Below are 15,565 nucleotides of genomic sequence, written 5' to 3' on the forward strand. Positions count from 1 at the left end.
TAGTTTCTTTCTTCTGCTGAACCCAAAATCATTTATTTTAAAGAAGGTCGGAAACCAAACAGTTGATGGACCCCATTGACCTCCATAATATGGAAAAAAAATAGCAGTCAATGGTCTATCAACTCAACTGTTTGGTTTCTGACCTTCTTTTCAGCAGAAGAAAGAAATGAATACAGGTTTGGAACAACTTGAGGGTAAGTAAATGATGACAGAATAAAAACATTTGGGTGAATTATCCCTTCAAAGGGGATAGTTTGTTCAAAAATGTAAATTCTATTATTAACCCTCATGCCTTTCCAAACCCAGAAGTCATTCAGCTTCACAAATGAAGTTTCTTTTTGCAACCAGAGAGGTTTCTGCCCTCCACTGAAAGTCCATTCCAACAAAAAATATTTATGCTTTAAAAAGTTTTATCTTACCATAGTTGATGTGCTATATCATATGTTGATCAATGTTTATATATGAGAATAAAAGCCTAAACAAATCTGTTCATCAAAGCGATAGCAATCTCTTCAGAAGACATGGATTAAAGCACTTGAATTATATGAAAATTTCCTTTACAATGTATGGAATGAACTTTCAGTAGAGGGACAGAAATATCTTGGGACTCTTAAAAATATCTTTGTGTTTTGAAGATGAACAAAATCGTCTGGAACGCCATGAGGGTACATAAATGATGACCAAATTTACCTTTTTGGGTTAACTAACCCTTTAAAGTGTTTGGCCCTTACAAGATTTAAGTATAACTTCTTAGACATCAATGAGGACACACAAAAAAAGACGCAAGCAAACTCATTTTTCAATGGTTTATTTCCATTTTTCCAGTTGTTATGATGTTAACAGTTGAAGTTCAGTGCATTCAAATGAGGTGGTAATCTGCTAACCCTAATATAAAACAACTGCATCAGTTTGTGAAGTCTAATAAACCCAGCACCATGATCTTATGGTTCTTCTACAGTGTTCTGGACTTAAAATCAAATGCTAAGCAGGTCATGCAAGATACCGTCCACTGTTGAGATTGGGGATGAGAAACATTTCCTCTCCATTTTAATCATTCTCTTTTATTTTTCTCGAAACAGCAAAATATGGACAGAACCCTTCTAAACATCTTCTGAAATAAATAGAGTCTGAAATAAGATGGTTCGTTGTTCAGCTTTGAGTTACTGCACATAAGCTGAATAAAACAAACAAACAAAAAAAGTCTACAGGTAACAAGGACACACACTCAGTGAATTGTATACACATACATACAATACATTCTCAGATTCACACTTACAAACTATAGACACTTGTACACTCATACTCTTCTGAATAAATAAATAAAATGAAATTAAGTTTACAGTAATACTTGTCAAATGTGAGCTGTATGGTGTCAGTGTGAGGTAGTTCAGACTCGACCTTCAAACGGCTCTTGTGTTTTCATGCCTAAAACATCACATGTTGAGAAGCTTTTGCTTTTTGCAGTTACAGTAGATTCAGGCTTCCCAGGCAAGTATGTAGGGCTAAATATCATTGACACTATTAAGAGCACTTAAAACAAAAACAATAATATAAAGTAATAGCAAAATATTTAGTTTAGTTTTCTTTTCTTTTTACCCTGTGCACAGGTAAATAAATCCAATGGGCTAAACCCCAGGTCAACAACATTCAGATTCCCACATTTCACTCCAAAACTTCAGGTCTGTTCAACGTTCTCTCTCACGTTCACATTCAAAAGCAAATGTAAAAGAAACCCACTTCCCTGATATATCTTAATCTTATCAAATAATACATGGCACTCCACAGTATTCAATGTCACGAGTTACAATTCATATACGTACAGTAGGTCAATTCAGTATGTCCCGTTCATTTACAGCACATAATGTGCCATTACAGACCTTCCAACATGACGGGGGAAATAAAAAATAATAAAAACAATCTAGAGATAAATTATTTCCAAATTTGCTTCATTTCACTGTTGTACAAAAATAAGTAGCTTAATAACTCTAATGGAATATGCTAGAAATTAACTAGTGTAGACGTTTTTGTAGGTCTTCCAAAATAATAATAAAAATTAAATAATTGGACAACATTTGCTCTACCAACTAAAAAGTCACAAAACAAACCTTGTTAAGGGTTGGAAAAATATTAGAGAAAACCTGCAAAATCTAATATTGATATAATCCCAGCTACAGTCGTGGTCAGAATTATTGGCACCCTCTGTAAATATGATCAAAGATGGCTGTAAAAATAAATCTGCATTGTTAATACTTTTGATCTTTCATTTAAAAAAAAAAAAAAAATCACAAAAATCTAACCTTTCATTGAAGTAAAATTAATACAATTAATAAATGTGGAGGGAAAAATCACATTATGAAATAAATATTTTTCTCCAACACACATTGGCCACAATTATCAGTACCATTAGAAATTCTTATGAGTAATATATATCTTAAGTATATTCCTTCATATTTACAATTTTGTAGCACACCATGGTGACTAGGAACATGCCTTCCTGTTCCACAGGATTATAAATATGAGGAAACACCAGCCAAATTCCCTTAATCATCCACCACAATGAGTAAAACCAAAGAATATAGCTTCACAAAATAGAAAGTGGCTGTAAGAAAATAGCTAAAGAGTTAAATATTCCCATTTCCACCATCAAAAATTAAAACGTTTCAATCAACAGGAAATGTTACGAATCTGCCTGGAAGAGGACTATGTTGTCTATATATTGTCTTAATGCGCAGTGAGGATAGTTTGAGGATAGTGGCCAAAAATTCTCCAAGAATCACAGCTGGAGAAAATAGTTAAGTCTAGGGGTCAGCATATTGTTGTCAGACACTGTTTGAACTTCAAAGGGGACAGGCGTCTATGGTCAGATGAAACTAAAAAAAGAACTTCATGGCAGCAAACCCACCAGATGGGTTTGGTGCAACCAGGGATAAAAAGTACCCCATGCCCAAGGTTAAATATACTGCTGGATCTTTGAAATTGTGGGCATATTTTTTGCTGTCCTGGTCCGGGAACATCTTGTTCAGATACATGGCATCATGGATTCTACCAAATTAAAACCGATAAAAAAATCAAAGCCTAACGGCCTCTGCTAGAAATCTTATAATGGGCCGTGGTTGGATCTTCTATCAGGACATTGATCCAAAACAAACGTAAAAATCAACACAAAATTGTGTCACTGAGCACAAAATGAAGCTTCTGCCATGACCATCCCAGTGCCCTGACCTGAACCCTACAGAAAACGAGTGGGCTGAACTGAAGAGCAGCATCAACATGGATCTGGGAATCTGAAGGATCTGGAGAGATTTTGTATGGAGAAATGGTCTGTGATCTCTTGTCATGTGTTCTCCATTATAGGGTAAGGCTCTAGAGCTGTTATCTTGGCAAAATGAGGTTGCAAAAAGTATGGAATAGAAAGGTGCCATTAATTGTGGTCCCACATTTTCAATTGTTTTATTTCAATGAAAGGTTAAATTTTTGTAAATTTTCTGAATAAAAGGTCGAAAGGATTAACAATGCAGATTTATTTTCACAGGCTTCTTATTTTATATTTACCAAGGGTGCCAATAATTCTGACCAGGACGGTATTGAAGTGCATTGCTTGTTCTATATGCAGATTTTGAAGGGGTAAAATGAATTTAAATAATTAAAAAATAAAAAGGTGCTGAAATCCCAGGTAACTAGGACTAGAACAAGAACACCAGAGACATATGGACAAGCACGACACGTATCACAGTCTACCAGGAAATTAACCAGCAGCAAAAGTATTCATGAAAAACAGATCAGCCTGACAAAATAACTCAATGTACATATAAAAATATTTTTTCGATGTTGTGAGTTATTATATCTAAATGAAACTGTACAAAATTTAAATAAAATGTGCTGTGCACAAAGATGGAAAACATGACCCAGAAAAAGCCACCTCAGGCAAGCAGTCAAAAATGTACTTAAATAACTATGTTGATATCAATGTGCAACATTGTTATGTCCATTTTAAAATACTAATATTGACAATCTAAAGATTTTCATATCCCAGGTGACTAAGAAAATTATACATTGACCAGGGAAAAAACAAAAAGACTCAAAATAAATGAATTTGAGAAAATATATTCACAATTCAATCTTTACAGATTACCTTCCAAAATCACTCTACGACAACATGACAAAATACTCTAAATGTAGCTTATAAAAGAAGAGTTTTGTTAAGGAGTTCACTATCATTGGCTAAACCTGTTAGGGCTGTCGCTAAAAAGATAAAATTGTATAGTCATTTACAGCATCTACAGCAGAACTCAAAAAAGCCATACCCGACCCGAAATAATGTATTAGACTGGCCTAAATCTGATACCATGCCACACACAGAGAATCTCCAGGGGAAGGTGATAGTCATCTGCAGCAGCTCAGGGGTCCCGCAGAGGCCTCCAGGCTGCTGTCCGTGTCCGAGGCCACGGTGGGCTCTGTGGACATGGAGGAGACGTCATTAATAGAGGAGGAGGAGGAGGGCTGGGGTGAGCCGTTGATCACTGCTGCACCTGTGCTATGTGAAACATAACAGTCAGTTAGATTACCTGCACATACACCGGAAAATAGAATAATAGTTGTTTCAACTTAAAAAGCAAGTGTTCGGGCTGCCTTAACATTTTTAGGTTTAGTCAACTTGAAATGTGAAGTTGTACTTGTGACAACTTGGATATTTGAGTTGAGTAAACCTAAAATTTGAACACTTACTTTTTTTAAGTTGAAAACTATTTTTTGTACGGTGTAATGTGTGATTATATGCAGATGGGGGCAGATGCAGGGCCAGACAATAAGGACTGCCTGATCTCTGAGGGCAGCGTGAAAGATGTCTGGGACAGTTGACAGAATTGTCTATGTCGTCACAAAAGTTTATCATTTGCACGTTCTTTTTTTTTTGTAAGTCTTGCCAATTTAATCATGCAAGTCATTGTGATTGAAATGTAGATTAGTTAGGCTAGAAATTGGAATCGAGAATTGCACATTGCACATTGTAACTAGCATTTTGGTGTCATGGGTCAAAATCATTGAAACCAATAACAATTTTATTTTATTTATAAAGAATTTGTGGTGGGGCCAGTGAAAATTTAAACCACAGGCTTGACCGGGACATTAGAAAGAATCCTTAGCATTAAGCTCTGAGATCAAAATAAGCAAGTGGTTCTGCATTAGACAAAGAGAAACTAACCTAGAGGGGAGGGCTGACCTCGAATGACACCATTCTTCACCCGTTCTTCCCAATCCATCACTTCTTTATAGATCAGCTCTGATGAAGCACAAAAAACAAAGAAAGAAAAATTAGAAAGAATGAACAAAAGAGTGAGGCTACTCTTTTTGAAGTACTTAATACACACTTTTTTCCAACTTCAGTGAAGCCATTTAAGGGAATGAAACTTTATAAATAAGTTTCTCAAGCATAAGAACCATAAGGATTTCAGTTGGGTTCACTTAAAGAGATACATTAATCAAACTAGAAAATAATCCTAACTAATTAACATTAAATGACATACTTGGAAGGGAAATGCGCAGGGATTGAAATAAAAGTGAATTGTTTGTTTGACTGATGAATCGTTTACTGTATCGTATAACCCTCCAAATGAACTGATTCACTAAACTGCATCAGACTTTGCAACACATTTAGGAACTTGTAAGGGATTTTTGTACTGTCACACTACATAGCTTCACGGTCACGAAAAACTAGCTTCACTTTGAAAATTTGGAATAGTTACGCTGTCTTGAAAAGAGCTGAGCTATTGTCAAGTAGCTAAAAGAAACAATCCAACTAAAAAAATTTTTTTTTCTAGTCCCCAAATCTGGATAGATGAACGAAGTCATGGAAACTGGCAAGGTTTATATTCAACAGCACATGCTCCTCTCCATGAGTTGAAATATGAAATATCAATCTTTCTAATTTAAGCAACTGCCGTCAGACATTTAAACACGCAGAGGAGCTTATTAACACTATTCAATCAGGTGACCGCTACAGACAAGATTTCGACCGCGTGTGCAAATGATGTTTGTTCTAAACCTCTGGCACTTTCCTTTGCATCGGATTTCACTCAGTGAACTTTAAAGTTAGAAAAACAAACCACCTTTCCACTCATCCACTGTGTGTTCCCTCTCATCGAGCTGTTTGTCTATGATCTGAGGAGGTGGCTGAAAAGAGAAAGATAAGCATACATAATTATACTGGTGAGATAAACAATTAATGTGTTAAAAAAATAGGCACAAACTCTATGTTTCTGTTGTGAGAACTATTAGATACACTACTTATTTCATAAGTTTGGGGTCAGTAAGATGTTTTGTTTTTGAAAGAAATTCATATTTTAATGTGCAAGAGTTTCTTGAGCACGAAAGCAACATTTTAGAATGATTTCTGGAGGAACACGTGACACTGAAGACTGGAGTAATGATGACTGCTGAAAATTCATATATAAATATTATTTTGAAATTGTAATAATATTTTTCACAATATTGCTATTTTACTAGGGATGCACCGATGGATTGTTTTGGCCGATTGTTAAACAACTATTAGCAGATTCCGATACCGATATAACTTATTGTTATTAAAATAGATTACTTTTTTGATCATGTTTTAAATTGGCAAAGTTTAAAATCGCAAGCATTAATGTATACTAGCTAGTTTATTGCTGCATCATCAAATCATCTTCATTAAACATGGATTGGATCTATTTAACATTCAACAGGCCAACATAAATACATAAATAAAACAGAACAAAGATACATATGAAATAAACAGTGCTTTTCAGGTAGGTCTGTTTCACAGTGGATGCGTAAACAGGCTAGGGCGTATTTTTTACGGTGACCATGTTCAGTTTATTAGAGCATTCACACTGCACACCGAGGCAGCGCGTAGCAGGAGCAGAGCAGAAGCGGCAGTCCCGTAATCGCTTCGAACAGTCTAATTATATATATATATACAGCATGTTATATGCATATGTGTGTGGGACAGTAGGAGGAGAACACAGTCTCATCGCAGCAGAGTATGCTGTCCATCTTAAATCAAAGCACGTGACAGACAGTGGTTGGAGGAGAACACCTGAAAAACATGCCAGAAATGTACGATACTCTGTATTTGAAGTATTCAAGTACCAATCCGCGGTTCAGCTGCGAGCGACAAACGCTGCCAGTGTGAAAGCACAATGCGTGCTGCTCCCGCTCTGAATTCGCACAGCTTCTGCGTTGCCTCCGCTCTGCTTGCGCATCCAGTGTGAAACAGGAGTGACAGAAGTTTTCAGGTGCAGAAATTAAATAATCAAATGTTAGATAACACTGCTGTATAAATTAAAGGTTATTTAATCCTTATTAAAGTTACAACAGTTATTTAGTCAAGAGCAGTGAGCGATTTTTTTTAGTTTGATTAATATTAAAACAAAGACAAAGGAATATTAGGCTGCGGTCACTTTAAGAGCTGCACAGATCCAATATACTGATTTACACATGTTTTATTTCTCAACTGTTTATGTTCACTTAAGCCATAACCGGCTGCATTTACTAGTATACTTACCAAGATGGGCATTTTGATATAATTTTGTCCGTTCAAGCGCAAAAAGCGAAAGAGAAATCAATTCTGGCGACGGGGCAGTCCGTATTGTTGAGCCCTGCTATATTTTGTAGAGATTTAATTTTGTTCAAAATTAAAACTATTTTACCCAAAGAAAAATGTTGGATACATCGGTGCATCTCTAGTTTATATTAAATGTGCATATTAAATATACACATCTAATTTTTAAAAACACATCAAGTATCTGTAACATTTTTTTTAAATAACAACAAACCTACATTTGGTCCCCAAATTAGACACCGATTTATTCTGACACAGTTGTAATTTCTTTTTTAAATAGCTTTTTTTAAATGTAATTTGTAAAATTACACAAAAAAACAAACACAAAAAACAAAATTACAACCCTTCGTTTGACTATTTGGGGGGTTCAACGCTAATTATGTAGATTATTCAAAAGTGCAAGGACTTGAAATCACAATGAGTTTGCATGTGTACTTAACAGCAATGGATTGGTACTTGGTGTGTGTGAATGCGCATAAGCTCACCGCTTCCACTTCAGCTGGGTCGTACCACACATTAATGTAGGGGTGCTGAAGAGCTTCATCCACAGAAATCCGTTTAGATGCATCTATTACCAGCATTTTAGACAGCAGGTCCCGTGCCTGGCTCGCTGCATAAATCACAACCAGTACAAAGAGAAAGAGTTAATGGTGTTTCTGGGGTTCTCAAGTGGCTTGACATGCCATCTCAAAAACACAGCAGATTATTCAGGCCACTTCACTGTGAATACACTGGAAATTATTAGAATTGCAAAATAGGTTGTTTTTGTTCTGCAAATATATCAGTTGAGAGTGATGGATTTAATATTTAATTTCCGAGGCATTTAAATACTACACTTGCACAATACCAACATTTTGACATTCCCATTTGCAAACAGCAATTGCTCTGCCCGATTTTCTGCCCAAAAGAAAAATGTCACCCATTTAAACCTTTAGGCAGATGTACCTTTCAGTTTGTTGTGTTCTGAATCAGCAGGGAACAGTACGTCGGGAAACAGCTTCTCAAAGCTGTATCCGGTGTACCGTGGCCTGTTCTCCACATAGGTCCGCACAGACTGGTTGAGTTTCATCAGGAACTCCTGGGATGGTGTTCCCAGCTGCTCGATGACTTTGTTCCACTGATCAATATCTTCAGGCATTAGAAGGTTAAGAAAAGATAAATAGGCCAATACAATATCTAAAACGATCTTCTTTCCACAAATCTTTAACTTTGCACCAATTCATTTCGAAGGCTTACGCTAAATCTATTTAGTCCTAAAAGCCATAGTGTACCATGGAAAAACAATGCATTGTGTGTAACAGAGAGAAGGGATGACCATGGAATGGATGACACACGATAAGACATGTAAGGATACGATCTGAACCCGGAAACAACACACTACCTCTGACCATTTCAGCCATGATACAGCCAACAGACCACACATCCACTGAAAAATGAAATGAAAGTGAAATTAGCATGCAACACAGAGCTAAAAAAGACAAATAAAATGAAATCAGATGTCAAGAAAAGTGATGTGCGTCATGCAGGAACTGTCATGTCTAGCAGGGATAGTCAGTGAGGATGGAGCACAGACGTAACACAGAATGATCATCGCAAAACTATAAATAAACTGGAAACAAGCCTTATAAAGCATCACAGGCCTGGCAATTTTCATTCATATTGTGACTCATCAGCTGATTATGATGGAGAAAATAAAACATTGGGCAATATTACAGATTTAGACTTAACATGACCATACACATATTACAGAATATTATTTCCAGAGAACACACCAAAATCCTGACGTAGGCATTTTGGGATGACACTATGTGTTCTCAAAACACCATCATAACTCACTACCATTTAAAAGTTTGGAGTCTGTACGATTTTTTGTTTGTTTGTTGGAAAAGTCTTTTGATTAAATTATTTGATTAAAAAAATACAGTAAAATCAGTAATATTGTTAAATATTATTACAATTTCAAATAACAGTTTTCTATTTTAATATACTTAAAAATATTATTTATTCCTGTAATGACAAAGTTGAATTTTCAGCAGTCATTACTCCAGTCTTCAGTCACATGATCCTTCAGAAATCACTCTAATATGCAGATTTAGTGCTGAAAAAACATTATTACCAGTGGTGATTTCATATTTTTCTGGAAACTGATGCATTTTTCAGGATTTTTTTTGATGAATAGAACATTTGATCGAAAATCTTTTGTAATATTATAAAATGTGTAATGTCTTTTGATCAATTTAAATATTTCTTTTTCTAAATAGAAGTATATTTCTTCTTCTTTTTCAGAAAAAAAAGCAGCTTACTGACCCCAAGCTTGTGAACAGTAGTGAACACCATAGAGTGCAAAACCTTAAAATCTAATAAGCTCATAAATGCAACTGACCCCAGTGTGTTCAGGGGTCATTTATAATATGAAACTAAAACAATGTCAGACCTTTATCACAAGAGCAGAACACAACAGCTAGAATGCCTGAATGTTTATTTTTAAATTTACCATGACACTAAAACCAATAAGAGACAACCAGTAAATTAAAAAGCAGGTGGCAATCTAAAAAAAAAAAACTAATCCTTCAATATAGTGGTGTTCACTAAAGGTAAAGCCAAAATTAGCCAGTAAGCCAACTGAAAAGTCAAAACCGCACTTCATAGAAATAAATATTTAAAATGCAAAAGAAAGAGCTATGACCAACCCAAGTTTGATGAACACAGCATGCATAACAAAGAACACAATATAGAACCTTCATACACATTTATGCCAAATGAGTGGGGGACTATACAGTATATCTAGCTCAATATATACCGCATGACTCTTCTTTGTGAGAATAATACAGATTCTCAAAATGACAACAGACAATCTAAGCGTCAATTATGCATTTTTGTAATTTTGTGGCTCAAGGATACAGTCCCTCCCAGGAAAAAGGATTTTGTGACGGACCATTTCTGCCAAAATGCAGCCCACAGACCAAATGTCCACTAAGCGCGTGCAGCAGAGGAAAAGAGAGAAAACGGTTAAGCAGGAAGTCAGGGGGTGTTAGTATTTTTGTACGTTGCATAAGAGCTTGTTTTATTCATTAGAGTTTGGGTAAGAATTGAATGAGCACACCAAGCCATTGTCTACTCATCACACACTAAACAGGCTTCACATTTGATCAAAGACAGAACAAAAAAGAACGAATTCCCAACTAATTACAGCCTTGTAACACATTTTGGTGCTGAAACCACAAAGCTATTAGTGCAAGGAAAGCATCAGAGAGGCCTATAAAAGCGTGAATTGAAACCTGCAACACGAGGATGATATTGGTAGTTAAGCATGCATAGGATGTGCCAACTAGGCATTCTGTAGCCTGTCAGCAACACTGACCATTGGCTTGATATCCCATTCCCAGGATGACTTCAGGGGCTCTGTAGTAACGCGTCACCACATATGGTGTCATCAGCAGACCCGTAGCTGCTGTCCTGGCCAGACCGAAATCCAGGATCTTCAGAGTACAGTCTGACTTTACCACGATGTTGCTGGGTTTTAGATCCTAAAGAATAACAGGACAGAATATTAGTTGGATATTTTGCCTTCTCATTTATAGCATTTGTTTGCTTAAAAATCTATAAAGTATATTGGGGTTTCAAAAGTCTGAGACGACATAGAAAATCAACAACACCACAAAATCTTAGGATTTTGAAAAATGTAATAATACATTTTTGGGATTGTTAAGATTTTTTTTAAATATATCTCTTATGCTCACCAATGCTGCATTTTTTGAAATAAAAAAATACAGTAAAAACAATGTTGTAAAATATTATGGCAATTTGTAATATATTGTATTTTAATATAGTTCAAAATGTAATTTATTTCTGTGATGGCAAAGCTAAATTTTCAGCATCATTACTCCAGTCTTCAGTGTCACATGATCCTTCAGAAATCATTCTAATACGCTGATTTGGTGCTCAAGAAACATTTCTTATTATTACAATCAATGTTGAAAATAGCTGCTTAATATTTTTCTGGAAATTGTGATGATAAAAAAAATGTCAGGATTCTTTGTTAAATAGAAAGTTTAGAAGTACCATATGTTTCGATATGTTTCTATTCTATGTTCCACTCAAAATGTTATGCTGAGAATATATTGTATTTGTAATATACAAAAAAACAGAAGCAGACTTTTGGATCAGTGACGTTAATAGGTGCATATAAATGTTTAAAATCAAAGAATAATTGTAAATAAAATGCGCTTTGGAAAGGGTTTTATATGTCAGCTACAGTATTGAGTTTTTTTAGAATTCACTTGGTCCTGTCTAACTGAAACTCAACCAGCAATACACATATATTTCCAGGGGCTAAAGTGAATTAAAACTAATGTTCTGTACTCCATTTTCAACAAACAAATCTTTCCACATCATTAACCTTGAAAAAGACTTTCCTTCAATGTTCCTTCGTTTTCTCATCACCTAATCGATGTGTCAGATTGAAACCGTTTTTATTCATTTAATGCTTGATTATCCATGGTTGCAAATGAAATTAGCATCTTTAATGTTCAAAAGTCGCTGTTTATAAGACATGACCTTGTGCAGTGAGACAAGATTTATTGTATTACATCCATATAAACGTCGTCTCCGGTCATATCTGTGCAAAAGCAGTACGGCGTATAAGACAGAGGTAAAGTCAAGGTGAAACAGGACTACAGGACAGCGATGTTTACTGAGGATCACTTGATCGCTTCCCTCCTGTCGCCTCTCAACACGTCCCTGCCTCAACAGCGCAATGCAGTCCACAGCAGCAGCTGCAGTCAGGCAGTCAGGCAGGCAGAGGTCTGGCTTTTTGTAATCAGCCCAGGGGATGAAACCCCTCCCCCTCCCTCACCTTAACTGATTATTAAGCTTTTCGCCGTCACTGCAACCTTGGCTGCGTACGGCAGTCTTTTTGTTTAGGCGGACAGGCTTTAGGCTAAAGAGCACCGACCCTGTGGATGATCCCTGCGGAGTGGAGGTGTTTTATTCCACACAGCGTCTGGTACAGAAGATAGGACAGCCGCTCGTGGTCCAGCTCCATCTGAATGACTTGGCAGAGGTTGGCATCCATCAGCTCCATTACGAGGTAACTGTCGTTGGGGAAGGGGCGGGAAGGGGAGGGACAAAAAAAGAGGGTGTGATGGGGAGAGCAGAGAAGAAGGGGAGGGGTGTGTGTGCGGATGTGAGAGAGCATTAGCGGGGTATCAGCTGGGGTCTGGCGTCTTTAACTGTATGAATGCACAATGTATACTCACACATCTTGGAATTCTTCTAATGTTTTTTGGGGTGTAAAAACATTTAAGAGCCCTATTATCTGGGAACGAAAAAGACAAGCATATCTATTAGCCCTGCTGGATGCTGGATAAATGTTTCTCTTTGCATGCATCACGCATCCATTTTGAAGTATTGATGACTTACATTTTTATGGTTGACACACTTCATGAGCACCAGCTCTCTGTATGCGCGTTTGGCATGAGTCTGATTCTGAAAAGGCCGGCTGAGTTTCTTTATAGCCACGTTTCGCTCAAGGTTGTGGTCATACGCTGAGCTAAAAGAGAAAAGCATGCATAAAACAGATGAAAAGATGTGGCGACTGTGTAACGTCCTTGATTTGAGGAGGAATTTGAGCTCTAGAACGTACCAGACTATTCCCTGAGCACCCGAGCCAATGGGTCTTAGATTCTGATAGCGTTTCAACACCGTGAACGTCGAATCACCCACATCTACGCTGTGGAACTCTTTTTCTCGCTTATTTTTGTTCATGATGAAGTCGATGTCCTAGCATCCGAACGAGGCGGACTTTTACAAACCTAGACCACAAAAACAAAGCAAAATGCACTATAGATTGCAATTGTTGTGATATCCCTAGCATCGTAACATCATTCTGCACTATCTTTTGTCCTGGCATAGCAGAATAAACTGAAAGGACAGCACAGAGTGGTCTCGAGCCTCTTTTTGGCTCTGGGCTTTATCTCTCTGCCATCAAAAAGAAAATAACTAGAGCATACAGCTGTTAGAAATATACACACACACATAAAAAGGGACTCGCACGCCACCACTATCCTAATAGCTCTTAACCTGAGTTTAAATAGCAGGACTAACAGAATGACCCAGATCCACAGAAAAATGCTCCCACATTTTTTGTTTTGTTTCCGCAAGTGGCATAATATCAGGGATATTTTTTGTCTGACATGTCAGACTGAGTACATTAAAAGTGACAGTTCACTGTGATGAAAGGAAGTAGCACTGAATAGATTTGATTCAAGAAAACCCTAGAGTCTGTGGTTGTAACGTTGTATAAACAAGCAAGTAAAAAAGAAAAGAAAAAAAGAAATAATTTTTTTTTAAATATTACAGGCCCATGTTTAATTGTACGTTTAAAAAATAAATTGGTGCTTATGATTGAATATTAACCCATGCTTGCATTGTATAATCTGACATGCACCCAAACAAACCAGTTAACATAATTTCTCATTTTAATCAGATCGTAATAAAGGCTTAGAATTCCAGGCTAATAGCACGCTCACAGCTACTCAACACAACATTCACAAAGAGAATGATTTCAAACCACAAGTATTATTATGCATCACAATAGAAATATCGATAGAAAGAAATAGAAATGGCCTTCAATTCATGGAATTCCTTCAACTCTAATGTGATATCATATCACATTCATTTATTAGAAAACAAATATTCAGGACAGCCTTCCTGGTGAAAAGTAAAAACAAAGCAAGTGACCATTGGCTAGAAAAATAAACACTTTATAGAGATATTATATCAAGTTATCTAGAAATTTCAACAATATGGCAAATTCTGATTAAGATACAAACTTTAATCATGTGGTCCTGCCACCAAACTTTAGGGGTCATTTTTTTGTTTTTGTTTCATTAATAATAATGAAAATTTTACTCATCAAACACGCAGATATAATGGTCCAACTCTGGCAAGAATGAATCAGCCTGTTTCCAATTCATTTAAAATTGACGTCTAAATGTTTATAATTCAGGATACATGTAGTCATGACAGCACAGGCCTGTAAGTTATGTATAAAATAAAATAAGTATATATATTTTTTAACTTGGAGAGTGATCAGTATAAATGCAAAATCATATGTAATTCAATCTACATTCAAATGTTACGTTGTTGATTAAATTATATCTAGAATACACACTATATGGTTACAGTGGGTGGGTGGCAAAGCGAGCAGCTTGACAAATAGCATTGTAAGCGATCTCACGTAACCAGGCTCATTTATTAGTCGCTACGTTTAAAAGCCTCATCATTCAAAACAGCGACATTGTCGTATTACACTTTCAAAGGAAGGAAAATCAGCTGTGATGTGTCCAGGCACCCTCCCCCACTGCGAAACAATACCACGTAGTATTAAAACCACCTTAAAACGCTCACTTACCTGCTACGATTGAAATATAAACACTTCCTGTATCCTAAATGCGACTAAATATTCGGGCTCTTCAGAAATGATGTGGTGAAGTCTCTATTGATTATTAATAGCGCTTATTCGGCTGCTGGTTTCGATAACATGACCTCACCGTATTGAAAGCGCTTTCTTCCACTGGCAGCAGGCCTCGCGTGCACTGCGGACGACATGCGCTCTACGTCACCAAACCCCCACGCGCTTCCGTGCCATCACGCAGGTCTATTCATAGATACATCTTTCTTTCTTTCTTTCTTTCTTTCTTTCTTTCTTTCTTTCTTTCTTTCTTTCTTTCTTTCTTTCTTTCTTTCTTTCTTTCTTAATCTACAGTCAAAGTCTAAAGACAATCTAGTAGCCTATCTAATTCGAATCATCCACAGTTACTAAATAATAATAATAATCTAAATTTTGTTATGCTTTAATTAGTTGTCATAAACTGTCGAGCAATTTTCTATACATTTCTATTAGATTGTTTTTTTTAATTTATGAATTGTGGAGGTGAGTTTTGAATTTTACTAACAAAGGGAAAT

At 36.3% G+C, this 15,565-nt stretch overlaps 1 protein-coding gene across 14 annotated transcripts; it reads right to left on the reverse strand.

Annotated features, from left to right (window-relative positions):
- Positions 1-792: 792 nt before the first annotated feature.
- Positions 793-15,251, reverse strand: mapk8a (mitogen-activated protein kinase 8a). 14 transcript variants are annotated; one of them, XM_079636093.1, is made up of 12 exons: positions 15,151-15,243; positions 13,242-13,410; positions 13,019-13,148; positions 12,856-12,914; positions 12,552-12,690; positions 10,959-11,124; positions 8,952-9,023; positions 8,543-8,725; positions 8,083-8,207; positions 6,105-6,168; positions 5,201-5,278; positions 793-4,454 (listed from the first exon to the last, which is right to left on the reverse strand). In XM_079636093.1, exons 2-12 carry the CDS (start codon positions 13,361-13,363, stop codon positions 4,384-4,386), a joined length of 1,209 nt encoding a protein of 402 aa, XP_079492219.1. In that variant the 5' UTR covers positions 13,364-13,410; positions 15,151-15,243; the 3' UTR covers positions 793-4,383. The 14 variants fall into 14 exon arrangements, with proteins under 14 accessions (XP_079492219.1, XP_079492208.1, XP_079492218.1 ...); XM_079636082.1 differs by lacking the exon at positions 8,952-9,023 and adding an exon at positions 10,499-10,570; XM_079636092.1 differs by having other exon boundaries at positions 15,012-15,243.
- Between the last annotated feature and the right edge of the window lie 314 nt (positions 15,252-15,565).

Source organism: Phoxinus phoxinus, assembly GCF_949152265.1.
Source record: "Phoxinus phoxinus genome assembly, chromosome: 14".
In the NCBI taxonomy this organism is placed as follows: domain Eukaryota; kingdom Metazoa; phylum Chordata; class Actinopteri; order Cypriniformes; family Leuciscidae; genus Phoxinus; species Phoxinus phoxinus.